Source organism: Ornithodoros turicata, chromosome 5 (assembly GCF_037126465.1).
Source record: "Ornithodoros turicata isolate Travis chromosome 5, ASM3712646v1, whole genome shotgun sequence".
NCBI lineage: Eukaryota > Metazoa > Arthropoda > Arachnida > Ixodida > Argasidae > Ornithodoros > Ornithodoros turicata.
This window is the reverse complement of record NC_088205.1, coordinates 27,374,137-27,399,297: the sequence shown is the minus strand read 5'-3', so window position 1 is coordinate 27,399,297 and position 25,161 is coordinate 27,374,137. Positions and strand designations below refer to the sequence as shown.

The window sequence follows — 25,161 nt, the reverse complement described above, 5'->3', positions numbered from 1 at the left end:
TTGTGAACGGTGACATGTACTTTATGGAAAAGGGCGAGCATGCAATCTCATGTCTGCACGAAATGTGATCTGCAGTTGAGTTTTGCTCCTGTTATGTGAACACGTTACATAGTGACAAAACATTCCATTGCATCACATAAAAGACAGATTTTGTTTCAGGTGTCATAGTCTTATTGCGTATGAGTAGAGCCTGAAGTTTTCGGGAAATATTTTTTTTGAAATTCGGGGGGGGGGGGGGGGGGTAAAAATCGGTTAAATAAACGTGTGCACTAAATTCATGCGAATTCGGGTGGAAAAACTTCCAGTATGCTAAATTTGGGGAGAAATCGGGCTCAGCTACTCAAACTAACTGTAGTGGATTGGTACAAACGGTGATGTAACTGCATTTGCTGCCAAACAATTAAGTTAGTGCCTTCCTACAGATGTCCCAGTGAGGGCAGTTTGCCAGGTAAAAATTGGGTTTCACCCTAAAGGGTGAACCTTCAATTCAGGGGAGAATCGGGTAAAACCCTAAAACTTCAGGCTCTACGTATGAGATAGGCGCAAGTTGGCCCACGTTCTACCTGACATCAAAACTTTATGCTAACAGAATAAATTTTTACCATGATGCAGTGTGGGCCATAGTTGAGATTACGCGTGATTTACCAATATTGATGCAGTGTCCAACAATTTTACACATAATTTTAGACCTTCTTGACATTACTTGTCTTTTTCTTTCTTGGTTCTTCAGAAAGTGACTGAGAAAGTAGTGCCTGATCCTCCAGAAATTGTGACAAACACATCTACACCAACAACTCCAAGGGTATCTGTTGGAGGTGGCACGCCTGCTACAGGAACAGTGTCCACAGATTCTGATCGTTCAGGTCGGGACACCACAGATGATCACCGCTCCCACTTGTTCGATCTCAACTGCAAGATCTGCACCGGCAAAGTACCATCTGTAAAAGGTCTCGTTTTTTTGCATCTGTTCCGCTGTTGATAGGGATATCATTACTAGCTTTTACTGATAAATTAAATAAGCTATTTAAGAGAACAGGACGCCTCTATTTATTACTGAACTCCTATTTATCTGTTTGTCTTCGTTAGACTGCATGTTGGACTACAAAGTTGACCATTTTAAATCCTATTGTCTGTCTTCCGTTTTCTTCGTTTATTTATATGGCGCGTGTTTCCTTATGTTAATTGTTTTTCTACTCATTCTTTCTTCACTTTATGGAGGTGCACTGACCTTTAGGCTACTGATACATGTATAGCTGTTGTCAGGCACCAGACGAAATAAAAAATGACCGAATGTTACTCGAGTGGAAAGCTGTCTGTTCATGCAACCAATTGCCACCCACTGTAATTGTGTATGACCCCAATACAGTAGAACCTCTATGTAGTGAACCTGCATACAGTGAAGATATGGATATCAATGTTTTGAGACCTCAACCATGAACTATTGGTAATAATTAAGACATTTATTCTGTGAAGTTTGTTAGTGGTCCGAGAAACTTCACTGTAAAGAGGTCTACTGTAACAGTAAAAGCTCATTTGCACATGCGTTTCAAATAGCACTGCTGCTGAGAGGAGCGGGTCACACACAGCCAGGTGGCCAGCATGCAAACATGTTTCATTGTTGTTGCTTCGGCAGGATTGTACCGGCACTTGTGGTGCTCTCCGTCCAGATTTACATTGTGAATCATTTCTAGTTGCGTCATCAATCATCGGAACGACAGACGTGACACAATATGACGCAGATGCAGAAAAGGAGCTGCGGAATAAGCGAGACACGTGTTTACCCGCCAGCAATCAACTCACTTGGTCACACTCAAAATCACAATTAATTTTGTTGATTCTGTGGTTCGTGTAAATTCCGAGCTCATCGTTGACAGCTTAGATAACAAACAACTTCACTTACACGGTTGCACCAAACACACACACAAGGACAAAAGATCCCCATGCAGTATAGCTGCCAGTATATAGGCCTGCCGGCACCAAACGAAGCCCCTCCGCGAGTACTTCGATGGGCCAGTTGAAAAGCGTTTTTGTCCTTCAAAGCTGCAGCATGGAGCGGTTCTCGAAAAGTGGCTTGAAACGTGCTGCAGCCCGCGTTCAAAAACGCATGTGTGAATCCAGCTTTAGCCCCCTGTTGTGATACCCATGAGCCTTGCTTGTCACGTGCGTGCCAACACCGTCAGCATTTGGTCTGTGACACAGCCCATGCAAGTCGTAATTCTCGTGAATGAAAAAATGTCAGCTTCTCTGTCCTATGAGTCTGAAGCTGTGTTAATAAAAGAAGTTGCTGATTTGATGTTCTACACAGGCCAGGATGATGAACTGGTGACAGCATCTCCTCCACAGCAACATGTTGCTGCAGATTCTCCTGGTGGCACCCCTCCTCCTCCTCCACAGAGTCATTCCAAAATTTCTGGAGGTAGTAAACAGAAAAAATTGAAAGAAGACTCTGACCATGAACCCAGTTCCACAGTGTCTCTAGGGTGAGTTACCAAACAAATTGTAAGCTTTTTTAAGGAGGCATTGATTTAGAGTGATCACAAAATACAAAAAAGGTGTGCTTCTTTGTTGTTCTCTTTTTAATTTTGAATTTGTCACAATCATGGAAAGGGGTACAGAGGGGAGGTTGCCCCATTTGGCTCAGCTGGCTTTTCAAATTTTGCATATGTTTAAAAATTTGAAATGGGTTCTTCAGCCACATTTTTACTTCACTGCCAGTAACAGTTTATGCTACCCGCGGTACAACATTGGTCTGAATTGTAGTTTGAACAACCAATTCACGTTTGAGTTTCTGCTTAGCCTCCTTGTTTGTATGTGAGTTTCCTGTAAACTTTGAGGCGGGAGGAAAACATGAAAAATGCTTGACCCTGGTTTACTTCTGAATGGCATATATGTCTGTGCTGTTTATGGCAGGTCACCAGACTCTGGAATCAGCAAACGGTCGTCGCAGCTGAAGGCGCAGCCTTCTGTATGGAAAGGGTTCATCAGCATGCAGGAAGTGTCAAAGTTTGTCACCAGTGCGTATAAGGTGTCTGGGCCCACTGACTTCCTTGCACAGGTTAGACAATTCATTGGAAATGGAAATTCTTACCATGCTTCGTTCCATAGAATTAATGAATCAGTCTTTTGTTGTGGAGAGAGAAAAGCAGGCAGATTTCAACTTCCCGAGGATATCGCTCATCTTCATTTGTCAACCTCAAAAGGGCGATCAAGTTCCGCGTATGAACGAATGCAAATAGCTCTCATGTCGTGTCCTTATTCCTGTAGCGTGTGTTCAAATACTCCATTGTACACTTTGCAAGAACTGGCAGGCAAACTGTGAAGCACAGATGAAACCAGTTCCTAAAATAAAATTTATTTTATTAGTTTTTATGAACTTGTTATATTTTTATCACCTTCATATCACAAGCTTCATAAACGTAATGACCATTACGTGTGCATACATTATTATGTGCAGGACATTCCGGACACAATAAATGTCTGTGGTCGCATCATCCCGGATCAAGTATGGGACTACCTCGGAAAGATCAAGCAGTCTGGCAACAAGGTGGGAGTTTTTCTGATACAAAAATCTAATTTTAGCTGGGTGCGTTGCAGCAAATTGATGTTGAAATTGATTACAGTATTTACAGACGACAATGTGATAACTGGTATTTCAATTTTGCCGTCTCAGAAACGTACACGTAACCGTGTCTGACAGAATGGCGTAAATGCAGGCTAGCTGGTGGATAAATTCCATGATAAGGCAAGCCTGAGCGATGGGCAAGACACGTAAACAAATGTGTGTTTCATGTTTGTGTTTGGTTACGTGTCTTGCCCATCGCTCAGGCTTGCCTTATCATGTAACCGTGTCTGCCACTGCCGCCTTTAATGTGAGTGCCGATGAAATTCCGCACCGCAGGACGATCTGCCTTACTCAGTGGCATGCTTGCCTCAGTGCAAAGTCATAAGTGTATTTGCAAGATTAGCTCTAGGAGAGTCTTGCTGCTGCACTGTTCCTGTTCTGGTTCGCTGGTTCGCTCGCACATGTGGACCTGCTTCTTCGTTGCTTTTAAAGGGTTTTCACTCCTGTAGCTCATGCTTTACACTGTTCAGATCGCCTTAATAAGAATGTTAATACACATGTCATAGTACAGTAGAACCTCTTTATAGTAAACTGGCCAGGCCTTGTGGATAACTTTACTATATCAGGTGTAGCTTTCAGGAGAGTCATAAATGGAGCAGAACAAGCCATTCAGAGATTTATTACACTGCCATGTACAAATAGGAACTCGGAAGTGTTAGAAAAATGCCCCTATTCTTTACCAAACCAGAAACTGTGGACTGCAGAATGGCAGATCTGTCGGTGATTTGCTTATGCGTCTGTTCGTTCCTGTCCACCTGTTGCGGCAACATCATCTTTTGAAGCAGTGTCAACACTGTGTTTTCTGCCACAGTCCGCTATGTTCCAAACTTCACATCACACGCACACGCAAAGAAAGCACACGACACGTCGCCAAATCGTGAACTGGGAAACTCGTGCTTGGAGTGCAAAATCGGGCAGAAACTACGAACAACAGTGTGTGAGTCAGGCTTCTATCACTGTTTGATAAGGAAGTCAAATTCCTAAAAACATGGGACAAGAAAAAGGATGACGAGTGTGTGGATGACACATTAACCTTCTGAGTGTCATATTTAAAGACTGTACTATGTTGCCAATAAATTCTTTTGTTGGAAGTCTAGCATCTGTCCTGTCGTCTCCTCTCTCTGTCCCGTTCCCAGTGCTAGTTCGTCATGCAAGAAACTACGAAGCTACCTCGCCTATGCCACTACGCGCTAGACATTTCTGCGTAACATTCTAATTAGCGGCAAACAACATCCCCGGCGTCATCAACATGACAAAATGGCAGGATCCGACATACGGAAACCCACATTCTGGGTGTCCGTTCTTTGCTATAAGCGGTATCTAGGATTTTTCTGTTTACTGTATCAGAAAAATAAGCCTATAGGAATAGGTCTATAGGAATTCAGTCGGGACCGCAGTTTTCTTTTACTATAAGCAAAGTTTTACTACAGGCAGAGTTACTATAACAAGGTTTTACTGTATACGATGAAGTGGTGACGTTTGCAGGGAATCACCTGAACAAAGGTTGCACACCTTTTGCAGGAACTTTTGGTAATCCGTTTCCAGCCCGCAAATGACGAAGAGAAGCGACCGTACAAGGAGCTGTACTCTTACCTCAACTCTCGCAAACGGTGTGGAGTTGTAGGGGGATTGACTCGAATGCTGAAGGACTTCTACATTCACCCTCTGCCCTCTCATAGCCCTGTTCCAACAGTCCTCATGCCCTTTGATGGACCAGGTGAGGAAGCACAATGAATAAGACACAAAATGAGAATGGTGAAACACAGTCCAAGCCGCACTTGCAGCTTGTTCTCTGTGTTCCTTCTCATTGCACGTTGTTGCGTGAAAGGGGGATATACGACCAACCTCTCCAGTTACTGGTTCATTCCGGTCCAGCCACACTTTATTTTGGACCAAAATGGGATATAGTAGCAACTGTTAGCCTACATTCTTTGATGGCATTCACAATTGTGTGAGCACTACTACGATGAACTTCCCGCATTTTCCAGTCTATAAGTCGCGACTTTTTTCAAAATATTTTGACGACACGTCATATACAAAGGTGAGATTTATATGACAATTTTTGGCTGATTATCACCACCATCGCTAATGACTTAACGTGCAATCTTCCGGCCTTGATAGTGGCTTCCACTTCCAGCATGCCACCCCGTTCACCACATGGTAACCTGAAACGCCACTTCACTTCTCATCATGGCGCCAGCCGGTACTAGGAGGAGTTATGCTACAACGTTTAAGTTATTTAATTTAGTTAACTAGGAGGACTGGTGGCATGACGAAAATGCTGCAACCTTTGAACGTATCTGTCAATCGCTGCTTTAAAGCTGTTCTGCGACGTTTGTGGAAGTCCTGGATAACAGAAGGTGAACACAGTTTCACCAAGACGGGACGCATGAGACACGAGTCATTTGTAACTACAGACTAAAAAATATTTACTCTATTTAATACTACAGTCGCCAACTGCTTTTTCGGACTTCTAGGAGCCATGAAATCGGTCCGAATTTATAGTGAATGGTATAAATCCGCTCTGTTAGAAAAGCCTTCACTCAGAACATTCAAAGTGACTTTTAAAAGAGTATCTGCTGTTGAGCCTCCAAATAACAAACATCGATTTAACGAAATCATCTATTTAACATATTTCTGTCATACGTACAGTTCCCCATAGATGCCAGTGCATTTCTGCACTCAATTTAACCGAATGTTTGCGTTCGGCACGTTCTATTTAGATCGTGATCTTCCAGCAGTAATCCCTGAAGGCATAGACAGTGTTGACAAAAATTGGTGTGTTGCTGGGAACGTAAGTGACCCATTGTTACATGTATTACATGTGGCACCTCTGTTTGTCTTCAGTGGAAACGTCACATGAGGATTTCATAGTGACTGGAATTCGGGGAGAAATCGGGTTTAACCCGAACTGGTCGGAGGTCAGTTCGGGGGGGAATAACCGGGCGGAATTGGGTTTAACCCGAAAAAATCACTCCCTAGGTTTAAGTAGACATAAAATACATTATGCTTAACGGCAGCCCACTCCGGGACTTGGCTCGACTATTGTTAAACCGAAACTACAGCATAAGCGGGTACGTTTTAACAAGGTTTTACCCTGGCCCGGTGTGCAGAACATAGCAGGTCATGTGCAACGGGCAGGTTTCTACTAACTGTAGAACATAAAAGTGAAGATGAGAGCAGCAACATTTCCTTGAATCTGAGGAAGGACAAAACACAGGAGGGAAACAGAACGACGTAGATGACACTGGTTGAGCCCTGCGTAGTCCACTTCGTTCCGTGCTTCCCATATTTCGTCCTTTAGATTCAAGGAAATGTTGCCGCTCTCACTGTTCCACCACCTCACTGCACCCTCTTGATTTGTTCATCATCATCATAAAGTCATCATAAAAGTTGCTCTTGACGTGTCTGAAAACCAGTCCCTTTCTCAGCATTCTCCTCCTTCTCCTCAAGGCTCTCCTAATTGCAGGCTTTGCTAATTGTAAATGAAGCGACCTAATATTGAACATTTTGTTTGTTTGTAGGCCTAATGTCAAATCGACCAAATCTCCTGCTTGGAATCATCATCAGACACAAGAGTCGTCCAAAAGGGCCTGGAAAATCTAAGTGAGTATTCAAGGATTTGTGATTACAGTCAAACTCCTTTATAACGAACTTCAGGAGACCACGGAAAATCTTTGTTGTAAAGGTAACTTCGTTAAAACGAATGTTTTGAAGGAAAAAATGCCTTAAATTGCTAGCAATCTTATTTATTGTTATTGGTAGAATTTTGTTGCTCTGATCAAAACGCATCTACCTACAATAGACATGGAACCTTATCTCTGTTTTAGCCTTTTTACCCCCCTCGCAACAATAAACCGCGAAATTGTGTGACAAAAACAGAGACCAGAACCAGGGTGTCGAACCGAAACGTTTTTCGTTCCGGTTTTCGTTCCGGTTACATGATAAACGATCCGGTACCGGTTCTGCTCCGGAGCAAAAAAATAATGGTTCATACCGGTTTTTAACCGGTTCCGCTTCTGCTGGGAATATTCATCCCCACAACAAAAAATAAATATTACAAAATGTAAACCCGTTTATTCCGCATACATGGTATTTAATATTAATGGACAGCTGTGAAATTGGTAGCTCCTGGTTCCTGTAGGTTACTGTCTGTTCAAAATGTCCTGTAGGTCTGTTCTTTCTCCTTTCTTGAAGCGCATGCTACAAACGGACTTGTTTGTCGTGATGTCATACGTAAAGTACTTTCTTGCTGGGTTGGAGCGATCGCGTCCCATCCGAATGTCTGTTGCTACTGTATAGCCAGCAAGCACCACCGCGCGAGTACGACGCAAATCGGGGAACACCTTCACTCACAAACGCGCTCGACGGCTCCGTTTTATTTTCTTCATGTCCTGTCCACAAAAGAGTTGCCACTTCGCACGGGCTTGCCCTCGCGTATACGTAAATCTATTCAACTTAGCTGCTCTCAAACAAGGGTCGCGTTGGGCGATATTACCGATAAAGAAGCCGTTATGCAGCCTCCTTGAGTTGCTGTTTAGTTGAGGAGAGTTTGGGGGGATCAAATTAAAACGAACACTACGGCACATTGCTAGAGAGTCACATGTACCTCTAAGTCTGTGTGCGTGCGCGAACGATAAGCCATTACAAAGGGAGCCTAAGGGTCATAGTACTGTAAACGTATTTTTGTTCGCGATGTATTAATTTTCGCGAATCGCGCATTCAGTCATTTGCGAAATTATTCGCGATTACTCAATTTCGCGATTCCAGGGCGGTTTCCTTTCGCGGGATAAACGTCAAGCTTTGTTCGCGAGTACAATTTTTCGCGATTTTTTTCGCGGTCGCGAAATTCGCGAAAATTAATACATCGCGAATAAAAATACGTTTACAGTATATCGACATACATTCCACCGTAACCGTAACCCTCGTATAGTATCCATGACATGACTTCAGAGCACACGACGTCTGTTTCATTCGCCTATCCGCAGTTCAAACCGGCGAAGTTTTTCTAGGACCGAAAACCGTTAAATATATTTTTCGGTTTCCCTCCTGAGCGAAAAAAACGTATACGGTTTCGATTCCGTTCCGGTTCGCACCAAAATAGCGTGTTTTTTTTTTGGTTTTCGGTTCCGGTTTTCGGTTCGCTCCGACACCCTGACCAGAACACGTGGAGGGAACATATCAGGACAGCTTCTTGCAACATTGCACGTCACCACTCCGCAAGTTGGCTTCGCCTAACGCCTGTGTGCTTTAGGAGAAGCCCGCTTTACGAGCGCGCAACTTGCGGGTGGAAAGCACGTGCTGGGCATTTTGGTTCATCTCGACAATTTTGACAGCATAGGCCAAAAACGAAGACACACAAGCATTACGTCCAGCCTCTTTCACTGACAGTAATGGAAAATGAACAGTCACTGTCGACTATCCTTGCGTTTGCTGACCAAGAGCGAGGGAGGCTCTGCCTCCTGCATGCTGGCCAATAGGAGGACGCGGTCTGCAGGCACTTCCCAAGCCTCTGCTCTCGCCTAAGAGATGGCGCAGCGTTACCGTTGCTTCGCGTGTCAGACCTCATAAGCTCCGTACATCCTGCCCACAAGAAGCAGATCGCACAGTCGAGGTCCACGAATCCCGACTGCGCCTCACCCACGTGAACAAGTCATCCGGTTGGACAAATGCCAGGAGGATGAACACCTGTTCTATCTCCCTGCTTTTTATGACCCCCCGGGAACCATCATCTGTGACACCGAGCGCGCCGCGTCGGAATGAGAAACGCTCTCGAATTATTCGCAAGTCAACATTTGCTTGCAAAGCTTCGTTGTAAAGATGCGAATTTCGCCCTTCCGACTTCAGAATCTTTCGGTACATTCGTTATAAAGGAATTCGTTATAAATGTCCAAAGTACACATTGAATCCTATGTACAGCTGACCAGACCGCGAAAAACGTTCGTTATAACGGTCTTTTCGTTATAAAGGCATCCGTTGTAAAGGAGTTTGACTGTTTAACTTTAGTTATGTACATATTTGCGATGAAAATGGAGCATTTCCAGCATGATCGAACAATACTGCCGAATTAACCGGTAGAAAAAATACAGTGTTAATATTTGTGACAGACATCCCTATAGGAATGTGTGCCGATGCCAGAAGTTTTGTATAACTAGGTGCGGTTACCGCGGATAAGTGAGCTGACCTTTGAATTTCCTTGCGGCTTCGCAGGTCCTCCTGGACGGCTGATCGGTCTGAACCATCCTATACTCCGCCTCAAGAAGGCGGTACAGCGTCTGATGACGATGAGCCGTATGAACCTTCATACACTCCCCCCTTGGAGAAACGCCCCAAGCGTGCGGCTGCAGTACCGTCGTCCCATACGCCCCCTGTGGAAGATGACGAGCCCTATGACCCTGAAGATAATGACTTTGGTTCCAATGTGGATGGCTCTAGTAGGGATGGTGGAACAGTCGGATCATCGACACCCCTCTTGTCAGGGCAGACTGTGAGCGACCTTATTGAACGAATTTCTGCTGGAGCAAATCCGGCTGAGGTGACATCATCCGTGCTGGCATCTCTGGCCTCAAACTCGGACCTGGAGCATCAGAAGAGGTTGCTTATGGAACTCACTCAGGAGGTCAGTCTGTGGTGGTATTTACATGCTCAGAGTCAGTGCCAATTTCTCGCAAGGTTTGTGAGGCACGGTAGGCTAGTGTCAGATCAAACTCTGAAGTTTACGGCTTAATTTAAATGGGCTCTCGATATGCCAAAAGTTGTGTGTGGGTTTCTTGACCTCATAAGGTTTGAGAACTCCTTGCTAGCTGCTGCTGATCTTGAGGAAAGGGATGCCGAACTTCTGCAGTGAGTGGCTAGGGTACCGTGTGCAGATGGCTGTGAGCAGTAGTAAATCTTTAGTAACAAATGTTTCTGGTGCCTGCCACACTAGTACAGAAAGTGTCTAGAAAAATTGTGTTTATGTTTTATTATGGTTTACCCTTAGAGTAACACCTTATCAATAGAGCCTGAAGTTCTCGGGAAATTTTTTTTTTTTTTTTCCCAAATTGTGGGGATAAGAATCGGGTAAATAAGCGTGCACTAAATTCACGCGAATTTGGGTGGAAAACTTCCAGTGTGCTAAATTCGGGGAGAAATCCGGCTCTGTTACTCAAACCAACTGTAGTGGTCTGATACAAACGGTAATGTAACTGCATTTGCTGTCAAATAAGTAAGCTATAGTCAACTTAAGAAGGAAAAGAAATATAGTTAATCCACTACATACGCCGTTGGAGATAAGGTGACACAATAGCGTGCCAGGAGAAATACTGCAGGGCCACCATGCTCCATCAGTAGGAGAGCTCACATGCTGCTGCAGTGCAGTGTCATGCAGTCTTAACAACCAATACAGAAGCAGAGTGAGTATGATGGATTACATTATCTGGCACAGGAGGGAGCGTGACCTCTCTGTGTCCAGCCATCCTATCTGCGACATAGTAATAGTTTGAGAGCTGACGGTCTAGATTTTTTTCCTTGTTAAGTCGAACACGACTACAGTGCATTTCTACAGACGTCCCAGTGAGGGCAATTTGCCGGGTAAAGATCGGGTTTCACCCCAAAGAGGCAACCTTCAATTTGGGGTGCAAATTTGGGGAAGAATCGGGTTAAACACCAAAACTTCAGGCTCTACTTATTAAGGATAGGTGTCCGGCTGGGTGCCTGTTTCTTCAGCGTATCTACCCATGTGGTATGGCCCAAGTGAAATTTCTTGCTCCCAAAGGAGGAAAAGTAGCATTTGGCCGCGCCGTTTGGTCCAGCGGGCCTGAGCCAACACTGAGTGTGCACGCTATGTAATGTTAGATGGCACAATTGCGATTTCCAAGTTGCTTTTATTTCTTGTTCTTGTGATGTTGGTGACCATTAGCTTCCGCTGATGAACATTGCTGTGAAGAACAGAGCCAGAAACATTCGTAATAATTCTCTTATTCTGTAAATAATATGTTGGGCTGTGCAAATAATGGCCAGTCCCTGAGCAGGATGTAAAGGGTGTGTATATATGGTGAGTGAACCGTAGTGTTGCACCCTAAATACAGATCTGCAACACACAAAAATACATTTGTATTACTGGAGAATTGTAAGGAACTGCTTGCTTTTGACCCATGGCAATCTGCTCAAAATTCACTTTCCTGAACCGGTTCGAACCGATATTTTGCGCCGCTATGGAACTGAACCCAAACCGAACCAATATGCATACCTGCCAACTCTCCCGATTCATCAGGGAAACTCCCAGATTCGGACCGGTTTGTACGATTGTACGACCGAGAAGCAAATCTCCCGGAAAATGCAGTTTCCCCCTCTATATCTCAAACAGCTGCTTTTTCTCTGGGCACACAGACGAAAAACGTCAATCCAATACCAGCCCAATTGCCATTGGCATCGCTGCCGCTTCCTGGGGCCTCTGTGTTACGGAGTTCAGGGGTTCTGGTCATGGTTCTAGTACTTCTAGTTTCCGGGCATTTCCTCCATGTTTTCGGGCGACAAAGGTGCCATTGCACGCTTTCAACCTTGCGTATTGCACATCACGGCTCAGTGTAAGCGCAACAAGTAACACGTGTTTCTGAAGCAATACACGGATTAATTAAGACGCGTGATCGCGTCCAGGAAGGGCACCATGTGTTCTGCACAGTTCACGGTTGCGACATCAGCATTCCGCATGGAGGGTAGACCAGCCGGTGCTGCAAAGCGCACCGCTTTGCAGCGTCGGGAGTTGGAACCACGGAGGAGGATTGTGCTTTGAACTAAGTCGACTGCAGTTGTCGGTGAAATGGGAAACCGCGCACAAGAGCTCATGATGTATGCGCGCTGAACTGACCACAGCGATGTACAACTGTGAGTGATGGTATTATGCAAGCTACTTTTTTAATGACTCGTTAACTAACTTGTTCAACAACTATTATGTTTAAGCTCTCCTGGGAAGACCAGATGGGCTTTCGAATTTCAGACACATTACCAAGGCTGTGCTGAACGAGTAGTGTTGAATGTGAGGGCAGTTCAGCATCGCAGTTCAGCACCGGAGTGGCAACTCCGCAACCCTGTTCTGAACTATTCACTACTGTTAGGAACAGTGGCGTAGCCAGACCTCCAATGTAGGGGGGGCTCGATACGAAAACTCGCCCCCCCCCCCCCCCCCCCCCCCCCCCGCTGATCCTGTGTCGACAACACACACATACTTGTGCACACTGCAAACAGGATTAAAAAAAGGAACGAAAATAGTTTATTTAGACGTTCACAGTACGATTACATGTATAGGCTGTCATGACCAATGAGGTGGTATCACGAGATTGGAAGTATTTTGAAAAGCTTATACTTTGAAAACCATTCAAGAGTGCTTCTTAGATAGACGCCATGAACTGCAAGAACTTTCGCGATCGTCACACTGGTCCCCCCCCCCCCATATATTATGTTCTCGGATTTGCACGATTTGTGTGGATCGGTCCGTGGCAGGTAGGGGGGGCTCGAGCCCCCCCTAGCCCCCCCGTGGCTACGCCACTGGTTAGGAATGATGGTCTCACGCATGACGTCACGACTGATAGGACAGTGCAACTGGCTTTGCCAGTTCAAGAAGAGAGCACTTGCTACATCGTTCTCTTCCTTGACAACCTGTGAGCTGAGATGTGCTCATCAGTAAACCTCTCACATTCTCTGCATGTCATTACTTCCAATCTGTCTGTTCATTTCACCAGCACTTACAATGCCAACGCAGAAGAACAGCACATTGTTTCATTGTAAGAATAATTGGTTTCCACATGTACTGATAAACATGTATGTCTAGTGTTAAGCCAATGCGCTGATACATATCTAAAGCAAAGTAGCGACAGTGAGGCAAGAACAGACAGACACAACACGGTGAACATCGAACTATCAACCTTTGCTTTAGTTATGTACCAACTGTCCCCTTTCGTGGCTTATTTATTGCACTGATACATATTCCTTATTAACTTTTTTCAAGTGCATGTCCTGAGGCATTTTCCTAAGGATCAGCAGCGCATAACTGTGATGATGTTAGTTTACTGGGGGTTAACTGTTACTCTTAAAAGGCTTTATTCTATGACGTGATATTCAATTCGATACTTGAAGGGTAATTTTTCAGGTATTCATATTTGATTCATAATTGAAAATGTTGATATTCGCACACCTCTAGTGTCTACTTCAATTGGTTGAGGTAAGGGCAGCTCTTACATGGAGAGATGTACAAAATACCCAAAATGAGTGAGACAGGGACTTGCACATCTTGATGAGCAGTACAGGCAACATGGCATTGTGAGTTACATTTCTCAAGGTAATTTAACTGCGACACGTGGGTTTATGCACATAGAAACTTGAACATTTTCTTCTACAGGTTAGGAAATGGCACATTTATATGACAGGGCTCCAGTGGAACCTTACAGAGCTTTTGTAGATAACCTGTTATTATCTGGGTTCCCTGGAGAAGCAAGCAGTTGCCAGTGATCTGTATGAGATGAAGATCCAACATTCTGATTTTGTTCTGGAGTTCTGATGCTGATGCTGCATCAGCAAACTCTACACTGGGCAGCCCGCTGTAGATTTTGTCATATGGCATCAATATCCTATAAATGAAACGTGCTCTGCATTTGAAATGCATGTTTTCATATGCAGCATTGCACTTGTATTCACTTCTGACAGTTTTATTATTTACTGTCATTTAAAAAGTTCTGAAAACTACTTTCCACCTGCGTAAGTGCTCATTGTGCCTGTGTATCCCAAATGCACTCTCAGGCATGAGGCAGATCAGTGACCAATCACTGAGGTGAAGCTGCTGTCTATGAGAAGGAAGTATAGGCAATGAAGTATTCTGTTAGGTAGTTGCACTCACAAAAATGGCCACTACTAGACAGTCTCCCATCTAGGATTGTTTGTTCCTGTCTTCATGCTGTTCATAGCTGTTGAATACTTTATTTTAATATAGGCCTGTCTATTTTTCCTTTCTGGCATCTTGTGGTTACGTATCCATCCAATCCATGTCCAGCCCCAGTTGTACACGGCTGTAGTACCAACTAGTACCAACCTAGGCACGAGTTAACAGGAACAGTACATCTACACTCTAGGGAATATTTGCTTGGTGGAAGAAACCCATTTGAATGAGGGAGAAACCGCTATAGCATGCAATGCCACCCTGTTTCAGAGGGAGAATACATCGACAGGGTCACACACCAACAGGCTGTAAGGTTGCAGCACATTCCAATTGGGTGACTGGTAAGGTGGAGTGGCAGAGCACAAAACACAAATACATAAAAGGGGAAATGTAGGATGACATAACTTACTGCCATGCCTTCTTGTGTGCCTCACTCACAATGTGCGCACTACGTACTCTGGGACTGCTGGTGGATATATACCTCTGTGACTGTAGCTCGAGTTGTCTTTGAGTATTGTGTTGTGGCCTTCTGATCATTTGGTCCCACTTTGGAGTGATGTATGTTTTGTTGTCTTAACATTCATGGGCCATGATGCAGTCAAGACATAAACACTTATCATGTGCTAATTTTATCATTTATTGCTTGAACTGTACAAGTGTACTAAAACTTCCGTTGACTTTTCTTCCGTAGGTCGAAGAGCAGAAACGCCTCATTGAACTCCAGCGCCAGCAGGCAATTCGTATGGCTATGGGGAGAGGCACTGCAGGCACGAGCACTGCTGCTGTTGTACCATCACCTCCAGCCAAGGAGGCTTCCGGAATTCCATTCCTGGACAACTCTCTGTCTACTACCAGCACAGGCCTCTCTTTCTTGAGCAGCGCGCCCAGCACGAAAGAACCTGCCCAGACCAGTGGTTCCTGCAGCCTCCCAAGCACGCTACAGGAGTTGCTGAATAAGGTCAAGGCCCCAACCCTTCCCTCAACGGTGGTGCCTCAACCATCGGCTGCACCGAAGAAGCCAATCGCGGATGATCCAATCGTAAAGCATTTTGCGCGAGATGCTACGCCAGAGTCTGATGTGGAAGTGCCTGCAACAAACGAGACTCCACCCCCTCCAGGGGTAGCTGTATCAAAGGAGGAGGCGCCCGAGGAGCCGCCATCAAGTTCGCCCGGAACACCTACCAAGGACGAGCTTGTCGTTGAAGACACGAGGCCGCAGGATCCAAGACGACGAAAGGCGGCTGCCGCGCAGCTCGCACAGCCACCAGTCGCTGGACAAGCGTCGACGACACCATCAACCTCAACGCTTGGCACAAAGTCAGCCAGTGAACTGATGGAAATGGCACGTAAGCAGCTGGAAGAGCTAGAAGGGGTGGCGCCCCCACCCGCACAGCAACCACCTCCTGGAGTGTACAATCCTGCAATGGCTCCACCACATGCACCGCAGCCAGTGGGAGATGTGCCACCACCATTTGCTGCTCCACCACCCATGATGCAGCCTCCACCTAGGATGTTTGCCCCACCCCCCATGGACCCACCCATGGGGTATCCGCCACCACACCCAGGGCCCTTACCTCCTCCACCCGAGCAGCAGTGGGGAGGGGGGGATTACTGGAAAGGGAACAGTTGGGGAGGAAGTGGGGACTGGGCGAGAGGGAATGACTGGAGAGGAGGGAGGAGAGGTTGGGATCAGAGGCATTGAACAGGGCATGGCGCGGGGATGTACAGTTTGAGTGTTGCGTGTGCGTCGAAAAAAAAAAACGAAACACATTGGGTACCTTCTGCCACTATTTTTACCATCCTTAAAAAAAGAGCGGGGGAGTGCAAAACATTGCTTGTTGCTTCATTTGTTTGTGTATCAACTTTGTTCCATTTTGTGTAACGAAGTTCGCAGGCAGACATGGGAAGCCTGTATGCAGAACTTGTGTGTTCCCTTCCTTTGCAGAATTTGACCATTGAGGGAGCAGCAGACTTCATGTATTGTGGCAGTGCCCCGTTGCTCAGATGACGGATCTGTTGCATGTTGCATGCATCTGTTGTCTTGTGAAGAACATTTGTCCATTTGTTAGCATCATCAAAAAAAAAGGGGGGGGAAGGGTTGTGAGGGACAGGGCATGTTTGGGGACATACGTTACTCCACCTTCATTCTGTACAGGATGACTAGTTTGTGCTCATCGGGAACAGTAAGTAGGACTGTACATAGCTTTTCATGACATCATCAGTGTGTTCCAACGGATATCGTGCAGCAGTTTGTTGGTCTCCAGCATCTGTTCCATTTCGTGTCTCTGCAGGTCAGACTTAAAGAAAAAGAGATAAGGCATTGTACATATGAGCCGTTGCATCCCGTGAGAATTTGCTCGAGACATTGCAGATTTTAATGTAATTTTTCAGATGGCTGCTGGCCTATACACTGAAGTTTTAGAATAAATACACATGGGATAACTGTATGAAAGCTACTGGTGCATTATTGTATACATGGTCACTGGTAAGTGAGCACGCGAAAATGTGTGCGAGCAAAGCAAAATCATGGTGCCCCCAAACATGCCGACGTAGACTATCCTGCTGCTGTCCTAGGGTATGTAGCCTTTTCCTTATATCTAGAAGAGAGAAGAAAAAAAAAAAAGTACAAGGAACACAAATGAGGAGCCAGGTGATATATCTTTAATAATGCATTCTGAGGAAGATGCAGATCACTCAATTACAATGCCCCTTTGTAATTAGTGCTGCCAGTGCACTGATAGTATGGGTAAACTACATACACTCCAGGCCAGTGTTACCTTGTATTGCTTTGCATGTAATATGAATGTAGTCATCAAGAGAAGCATACACTGTTCCTTCTAGTGCAAATTCCTATATTTTCCCCATACTGTTCCTTGCCCAGAAAAATATGTATAGTGAAAGGACATCTTGAAGAGGACTATGTATTCAAAGATGTGATTGTATGTGTGCTTTGTGACTTTTTTTTTTCCCCCTGTGATGCTGGGCTTTTCCCCCTCTCTTTCTATCTCTCTCTACATCTTGTACTGATATGCACTGCTGGAATTCAGACTTGTACACATGTAATAAAAGTAGTGTCTAGATTGTCAAATTTCCAGTAATATGATTGTTCAGGCTACAGACAAATTTCAGCAAGAAAAAAAAAAGTAGCAACATGATAAATCCCCCTGCTGCCTCCTTTCAGCGCATATCTAGGATACACTCGGCAGGGAAGAAAAACAAGGGAAATATACCTTAGACATCGTGGAAATGTTACATATTTATGACGGCTTAGTTTTGGTGCCTGTCATAGGCACATTTGATTTTGTGTGTGTGTGTGTGTAACCTGGAAGCAGAGTAGAGGTGTCTGTTCAGCAGCTGTTTTTCATATGGCCTGTGCAGAATGATAGAAAGCAGACTTGCTGAAGAAGTGTACTCTGTATTTTGTCTGCAAACCATCCCAAATGATGGACAACAGCTCGACAAGAAACACGTGCCCGCTTACTAAATTCATTGCGTCGGCTTTGCCAGCAGAATAGACAAACACCTACCTGAGTCTACTACATCTTGCAATTTCCTGCACCCCTGAAATAATTCAGTGGATACCTGCACGTCACCCAACCACAGTTCATGCAATGACACTTGCATCATTCACTTGGAGCATTGTAAGACACCTGGTTGGCAATTCAGTCAATACCAGGTGGGACTACATCCTCCCATGCGCATGTAGAGCAACTGTGAAGTACCGTACGTTCCACAAAGTACAGAACCGGAAAGACTTTTGCTTGAACTTGCCCTTACCCATGACATACCCTCTTTTGCAGAAGTACCTGCCCCTGGCTCCTCCCCCTCCCTCCCCCCTTGTTGTTTCTTGCTGGAGGAGCATCGTTGCTGGATACAAGTTATGGGACTGAGTCACCTTGAAAATAATACTCGTTAACGTACAGTACCCTGCACTTTACCCTTCACAACGGCGTACACATTGCTTTATCATACCCAGCAGCATACCCAGCAATACTCCGACTCCGCCGATTCCCTAAAAAACCCTACTCATAAATATATATACCTAAAATCTGACAATAGAGGACTATTAAATTCAAGTACTTCAAGAAGCTTGAAATATCACAGCCACTACATATGGCCTTTGACACTGGCCCTAACACGCAGAAGGTACGGTGCCTCACGCACTAGGAAGGCTTAAAGTACTGACAATGTATGTGTGTGCGAATATATATATATATAGTACTATATATGTATGTACATGTACACCGGTATCACATTTACATTGGAGTTGGACAGGGTACCTCCAAGTTGGGTACGATCACTTTGCAGTGCCATATTTCCAAACAGTTTTGAACAGAACAGAAAAAAAAAAAAACACGATGTTTCACTTTGTGTTGTTTTGCCCCTTTTCGAGAAACGCCCGCGTTCAGTCCTCTTTTTCTCGCAATGAGGGTCTCTCTGAATTGTTGCCTGAACGTTGTTTACGAAGCTCACGACGGAGTTGTGCCTGTTTCAGGCGTGTCATCATCGTGGCCGACGTCCACATCCATTGACCCTGTAATGGGAAAGTTATGCGCATGTATCAACTTGCGTGATGGCCGCTGACAACATTAGGAACTTTCTCTCGCAGGAATATTCCATCTCAGCGACATAGCCAGAAAAGTATTTCGGGAGGGGTTCTGCAGGAACTTTACGTAGGGGAGTGGATTTCACACTCGTTTTGAACCCAGCTTGAGGCTTGAACCCCCCAGAGACCCCCCTCTGGCTATGCCGCTCTTCCATCTTGATTACTAGGATGGTGTGCTGTCTAGTGGCACTGAAACTAGGCTGGCCGTGATGTGCCCAACATGGGTGATGTGGTGCGATTAGGGGCATGTGTTTTAGGGTAAGACCTGTTTTTATCTCCAGATTTGCACCAGCGTCACTTAGGGTAAAACCCGAGTATCACCAAAAATGAACTTGCAAAACCGTAAAGTCAGCTACCAATACTGGCACTGGAGCACAGCAGAGCCGCTATAGGCACATCGCCTTTCATCTGAAATACAAGACACGCTCTTAGTTATTTTCCAGCCGAAAATTTGCTACTCCACCCAATACAGTGAACCCTCGTTAATATGACCACTGCCGTTCCCATGGATTTTGGTCATAAAGCGAATTGTCATATTAACAAGTCCCTCCGCGGACCGGACACACTGCTACATACAACAAAAGCCGACATAATTATGATTTATTTTCTGAAAAATCTGTTAACAATGACTACGTCAAACAATTTTCAGTCACAAATTTTTCTAAATGGACAATAGCACCATCAATTGCGGACAGGTTATCGACCTTTATCTGCTCAAAAATAACGAGGCAACCTGTAGGGCTTCGCTTGCCTCCTTCGAGTAACGCCACTCTTCATTCCGACTGCCAAATCTCTCTTCCGCTTCATTCCGACCATCCTGACGTGAAAACAGCAGCACAGTGTGACCTGGTCCCCGTCTTTTTAAGCACTTCGGGAGTTCGAAAAGCGATGAGTATAATCCCGAGGTCAGCGATTTCAGGGGACATCCCAAACCCTGACGCCCTACTTTAACACGTGTCACCTTCTGAGCGAGGTACGAGATAGCCTTTCCCGGGGGCTACTCTGAGGGTCATACGACGTGGTCATAATAGTGGGAAGATAATGCCTGTGTTTGACCCTACTTGTGACAAAAATCTTGGTCATTGTCCGATAAACGGATTGTCATATTAACGGGGGGATTTACATGCCTGCGGAACGGTTCCCGAGAAAAACGGTCATAAAGCAAGTATGTCAGATTAACGGGGGTCACATTAACGAGGGATCACTGTATATATTGATATAGCTCAATTTTACCCTATCTTACAGCTCCTGAAATAAAACCCAATACCCCCGGTTTTTGAAGACACAAAAACCCGAAAACACAAATGTCTAGGTGCAATGTGCAGTTTTATGTTGTGAGACAACCGTGACTGCACGTGATGCCACTATGGTCAGTTCGTAGATTCATTTCTGCCCACCTTAGGCTTCCATAACGTACACTGAAATCTTGCCGTAAATCACAGTGTTTAGTGCCCCTTGCGGAAGGTGACGTCCAACCATGCCACTTGGTTGCTTTATCCTCAGATGGGTTTTAACTTTGATCCCGGAATTAGTAAGCAGACCTGTTATGAATGCACCCACTGTAGCCTTTGCAAGAAAACTCGTGAAAAAAAGAGGGCTGAACTAAATCGCTGTAAAGTTTGAACTTTTGATCCTAAGCCTCATGGGTACAGGGGGCGGATCCAGACCCTAAGTTGGGGGGGGTTGAAGTGTGTAGTGGGGAAGGGGAGAGATGGAAATCCCATGTATAAACTGACATTGGGGGTGGCAATCCCCTTCCCCCTTCCACTGCATGGGACTCAGAGAAAAGTTTGCTGATAATTTAACACCACCACACATTAAAAACATATTTTGCTAAACTGTAGGCTAAACATACGATTCATAGCTGTGAATATAATCTAAACATTTAATTCGCGAAATCATCCTGCTCACGCAATGAGAATATGCCGTGAAGGGCGGAAGTACCATTGTTTGGGCCGTGCTGAGGCTTAAATGTCGTGCTTTGTCTTAATTCTTTGTTCAGCCTCCGCAATTTACGTTGAGAATATGTTTTCGGACCTACGAAAAACTTTTCAGCTCAACAAGCTACACATCACGCTCGTTATATGAGGCTCAGTATACTCACCACCATGATTATACAATTAAGGAGGAGCGGAGTCGAGAAAACGAGGGAGATAAACATCCCTTGGCTGTCAAAGTACTGCTGGCTGGAGAAGGAACGCCAGTGCTTCGCTGCGAGCTCATTGAGGGCCTCAGAGAAGTACACGAGCAACACTGAAAATGAGACACACCCTTATTATCGTCGTGTATAGCTATCTATTTATTCGTTTTTATGTTCAAGGGGGGTATATACTTTTATTAGAGGGAAAGGTCTGCCAGTTCAAGGATCCTCTACAGAAGTAATAAATATTAGTACTAGGAAGTATTAGTATTAAATAACAGAGCCTACTTCCTTGATTTTTACTGAACACTACAGCACAGAGTCCAAACAGGAAATCAGTGCGATAAACAAACAAGCCAAAACAGCCTAGAACATTATAAAGTTTAAGCCATGGAGAATGCTACTAGAACACTGCACGGGCCTAACTTTCAGGCCGGTGCCCAGCCCAGCCCAGACTGCTACGGCCCGCACCCGGCACGGGTCCAACGTCTCCTATAGATTTCCAGCCCGGGCCCGGCCCAAACCTCACTGTTTCCATGCTCACGCCTGGTCCCAGCCCGCCTCTGCTCTATGTGTTCTCGAGGCCTGGAGGCGTACTTAGATTTACTAAAGAGGACACAGCTAATTCGTGGAGAGTGAGGAGGTACACTCAAACAGAATGGCTGTGTTTCTCTGCTGGCAAGCCGCTCTGTGCTTGGTGCTTGCTTGGGAAGGCAGCAGAAATATGGCCCAAAACCTAACCTAACTGACCCTTGTGCCGGACTCTCAGCGCACCCACGACACCAATCGTCCCCAAATGTGTGTGAGTACACGTGTTAAATCCAGACCCATTACACGAAATAAGCATGATCACATAAAAAGGTGATAGTTCTCAGATGAGAATACCATGATATCTCATAATCAATGAAAAAAACGCGACATGAAAATCCAGCTGTCCAGTCTCGTGTAAGACGTTCGCGTACATGCCCGACCATGGTCGGCTTTGTAAAGCCCGTACCCGGCCCGACAGCTGGAGCCCGAGCCCGGCCCACATAAAAAACAAAGCCCGGCCCAGACCGGGCTCGGGCTTTCGGGTAATCCGGGCCCGTGCAGTGCCCTAAATGCTACCAAGCTTGGGTTTTCTCTTTTTTTTTTTCTAAGTGCAAATTTTTGCACATCTTAATCGGACTCCAACACTGTATTGCTTACATGATTTGTTCAATGACATCCACTCAAAAGCAGGAAAGCTCTACAGGGGGGCTGTACAGGACCTTCCCCTCAATGCACAGGTTATTTGTGGCTTCACAAATGTTGAAATGTGAAGTAATTATTAGCAAGTTTCATTTCGAAACATTGAAACAAACAAAAAAAAAAAAACGTAGATGTGAGCTTCTGACAGACTTTGAAGCAGTGTGCCAAAGAAGTCCCAAAATGAACAACCCTCCATTAGGCAAAGTGAAGGAGCGCTGGTCTGGACAAGTAGCACTCATCACTGGTGATATCAGTAAACCCTTAAGATGAATACCAGCTCAGGCTTCAGGGTTAGAGGAGCACAGAAAGACGGTCATTATGGAAGCATGTGACTGGTTTGACAACACGTACAAAACATTTCTCTGTATGCAATATTTTTCTTATAAAAAAATGCACCTGAACATCGACGCGCACATTCCCACACGACACGCTCTGCAGGGCAAAGCGAGGAGGAGGAGGCCGAAAAATATCCTCAATGATGTCAATATGGTTCCAAGAGTGACAACCAAGTCCGCACTCCAACCGGGGTCAGCATTTCCCGCCATGTTTTAATTTCCCTCCCATTTCTTTCTGTGCAGCAGACTACGGTTCTCTAAATCTATCAGCAAGATGTACCGTAGTGACGTCAAAGTGACACGGGTGGCTAGTTCCACAACTACACTTGCATTGTCACTGTTGCGCATGGTCACGATTTTTATAATCGAACTGTGCGATATTTATTGATCTGTCAAATGAACCACTTCACATGGTGCATTTTAATAGGCGCTTGGTTTAAAAAAAGGGTAGTGACTGGAGTGATTTCTGTGCTTGTTTAAAGGGTTAAGGGATTCAATAACTAACAAGAAAGTGGGAATCTGGCGGAAAACATAGTGAGGTAGCTTCTCTGGAGTTCAGGACCTAATTTGCTAACACATGGACATGAGACTGACAGGCAGTGAGGAAGAGGGCTGCTTGAACATTTCCCCGATCCCGTGTGAGGAGAGTGAGGCACAGGGCCAAGATGTGGAACGTGATGAGGCCTACGAGCCAGGGTTCTGTCCAGTCCACCTGATGACAACAAAACAGCACATTCAGCTTGATAGAAAATTACTATATAGTCCAACAAAATTCAGTTCATTCAAATGCACTTTGAAACCTCTCATACAGCACAGTACCCTCAGACAATCAAGTTGGCAAAGCAGCAGCAGTTTGGCTGGAAAATACGTAAACTTGTGAGGCCACTCTTTATCTGTTTCTCACCCTATCAATTTTGGCTGCCACTGTTGGACTCTCGCTTCGTTATTATCATACTCACTGTGTTGCGTCACTCTGATGAAGCACATTAAAAAACGTTTCACTTTTGAGGTTGAATGCATACGTTGAAATACATATACAAATACTTTTTCAAAACAAATGCAAGGAATCATACTTTCAAGTCAAGTGTTGCTCAAAGGTTCCCAAGACTGCTGTTGGAATAACACATGGATATCATGGAACACAGGCTGGGAAGCACTGCAATGTGCATTTTAAGTGAAGCGACAGAAAGTTTGTGTGCACTTTTATTCTTCTAATCATAAGTGTTATGGAGGAAATTAGGGGCAACTTTACTAGGAATGCTGAAGGTTCATTTCTAGCCAACATTCTTTCAACATAGATTTTCATATAAGCTGCATGAACTGCTTGTTCTGTGAAAATGTTTCACACAAACAGAAGCTACGCTATATCGCAATTTTTCTCTTTGCGTGTCACCCTCTTCCCTGAAAATATATTCCAGCCCAAAGTCGATAAATTTAATCGTACAATAATAGCACAATAAAAAAGTAACGAGGAAAGCTCTTTGGGAATCACTTATGAAGTATGGAACGACTGGTGCAGGCTGTGCACGTTCCGCAGCTGAGCCAGAGCGATGAAATTAATACTTCTTTACTCGAGTGGAAGCGAGCTGATAAGGAACAACGCTGCGCACATCAGCAGGTGCCACATTTCAGCGGTATCAGGAGTGGCACTCATAACCACGCGACTTTCATTCGTTATTAGCTAACGGCATTGATTTTCGTGGCACGGATTTCTTTCTTTTTATATATATAGGGCAGAGATATGCCGAAGGCTGAACGTTACGCAAGTGCAAGGAAAGTAAGAACGGTGAAGATAGCACGAAAATCGCGACATTTCACTGTTATACATTCCCTGTTGTATGCGATTCTCTGTCGCAGCTGCTCATATTGATACATCGGTAAAACACGACAACGAACTCCGGGCGCGCAGGTGCGTTTTCGAAGCCCAACGATGAAGCTAGTTCGGTTTCTTTTATGTTATTAAACTGCTAGTGCAGGTCCAAATTACGATCTTGTGGGGAACGTTGGACCGTCGGTGGCACTGATTGCATGTTTTTGTTTTGCACTCACTTGAAGTATGATGCTGCCGATGTTAAATGTCTCCATGGACTTGAACATTTCATTGGGCACCCTTTCCGCACGAGCCATTGAGTGCCGCTAGGTTTCCCGCTTAGCGATGCATGGTTAATAAAGACCTCTAAGCAACAAGATCTTGTGCAAATCGTTATTTTTTTTTAACCAGACCACACCACATTAATCAACCAAGGCGAAAACTTTTTTTTCGGGATCAGCGCTAGCCGATGCCGTAGCCATTTCTTTCTTGATTTTCGTTTTCTAAAC

At 44.9% G+C, this 25,161-nt stretch overlaps 2 protein-coding genes across 6 annotated transcripts in view; one reads left to right on the top strand and one right to left on the bottom strand.

Moving 5' to 3' along the window:
- Nucleotides 1-16,974, top strand: part of LOC135394261 (uncharacterized) — a 55,430-nt gene extending 38,456 nt beyond the window's left edge. For all 5 annotated transcript variants that reach the window (XM_064624931.1, XM_064624930.1, XM_064624929.1 and 2 more), the window contains 8 exons: nt 731-947; nt 2,306-2,480; nt 2,911-3,055; nt 3,455-3,544; nt 5,144-5,339; nt 7,147-7,228; nt 9,833-10,241; nt 15,223-16,974. In XM_064624931.1, the coding sequence (XP_064481001.1) occupies nt 731-947; nt 2,306-2,480; nt 2,911-3,055; nt 3,455-3,544; nt 5,144-5,339; nt 7,147-7,228; nt 9,833-10,241; nt 15,223-16,233 (2,325 nt within the window). In that variant the 3' untranslated portion in view covers nt 16,234-16,974. The remainder of the gene's footprint in view (nt 1-730; nt 948-2,305; nt 2,481-2,910; nt 3,056-3,454; nt 3,545-5,143; nt 5,340-7,146; nt 7,229-9,832; nt 10,242-15,222) is intronic.
- A 196-nt stretch (nt 16,975-17,170) lies between these two features.
- LOC135394262 (transmembrane protein 18-like) lies at nt 17,171-25,154 on the bottom strand. The gene is made up of 4 exons (XM_064624932.1): nt 24,892-25,154; nt 23,437-23,554; nt 21,242-21,390; nt 17,171-19,065 (listed from the first exon to the last, which is right to left on the bottom strand). The coding sequence occupies exons 1-4, from the start codon at nt 24,967-24,969 to the stop codon at nt 18,937-18,939; spliced, it is 474 nt and encodes a 157-aa protein (XP_064481002.1). The 5' UTR covers nt 24,970-25,154; the 3' UTR covers nt 17,171-18,936.
- Between the last annotated feature and the right edge of the window lie 7 nt (nt 25,155-25,161).

Bases quoted from the DNA above. Each gene is read 5' to 3' on its own strand.
- LOC135394262 (XM_064624932.1), bottom strand. From the start codon at position 24,969: ATGGCTCGTGCGGAAAGGGTGCCCAATGAAATGTTCAAGTCCATGGAG. The intron at 23,555-24,891 runs GTGAGTGCAAAA...TGTTGTCATCAG, and splicing joins TCGGCAGCATCATACTTCAA to GTGGACTGGACAGAACCCTG. The intron at 19,066-21,241 runs GTGAGTATACTG...TTCCCATTACAG, and splicing joins TTAATTGTATAATCATGGTG to GGTCAATGGATGTGGACGTC.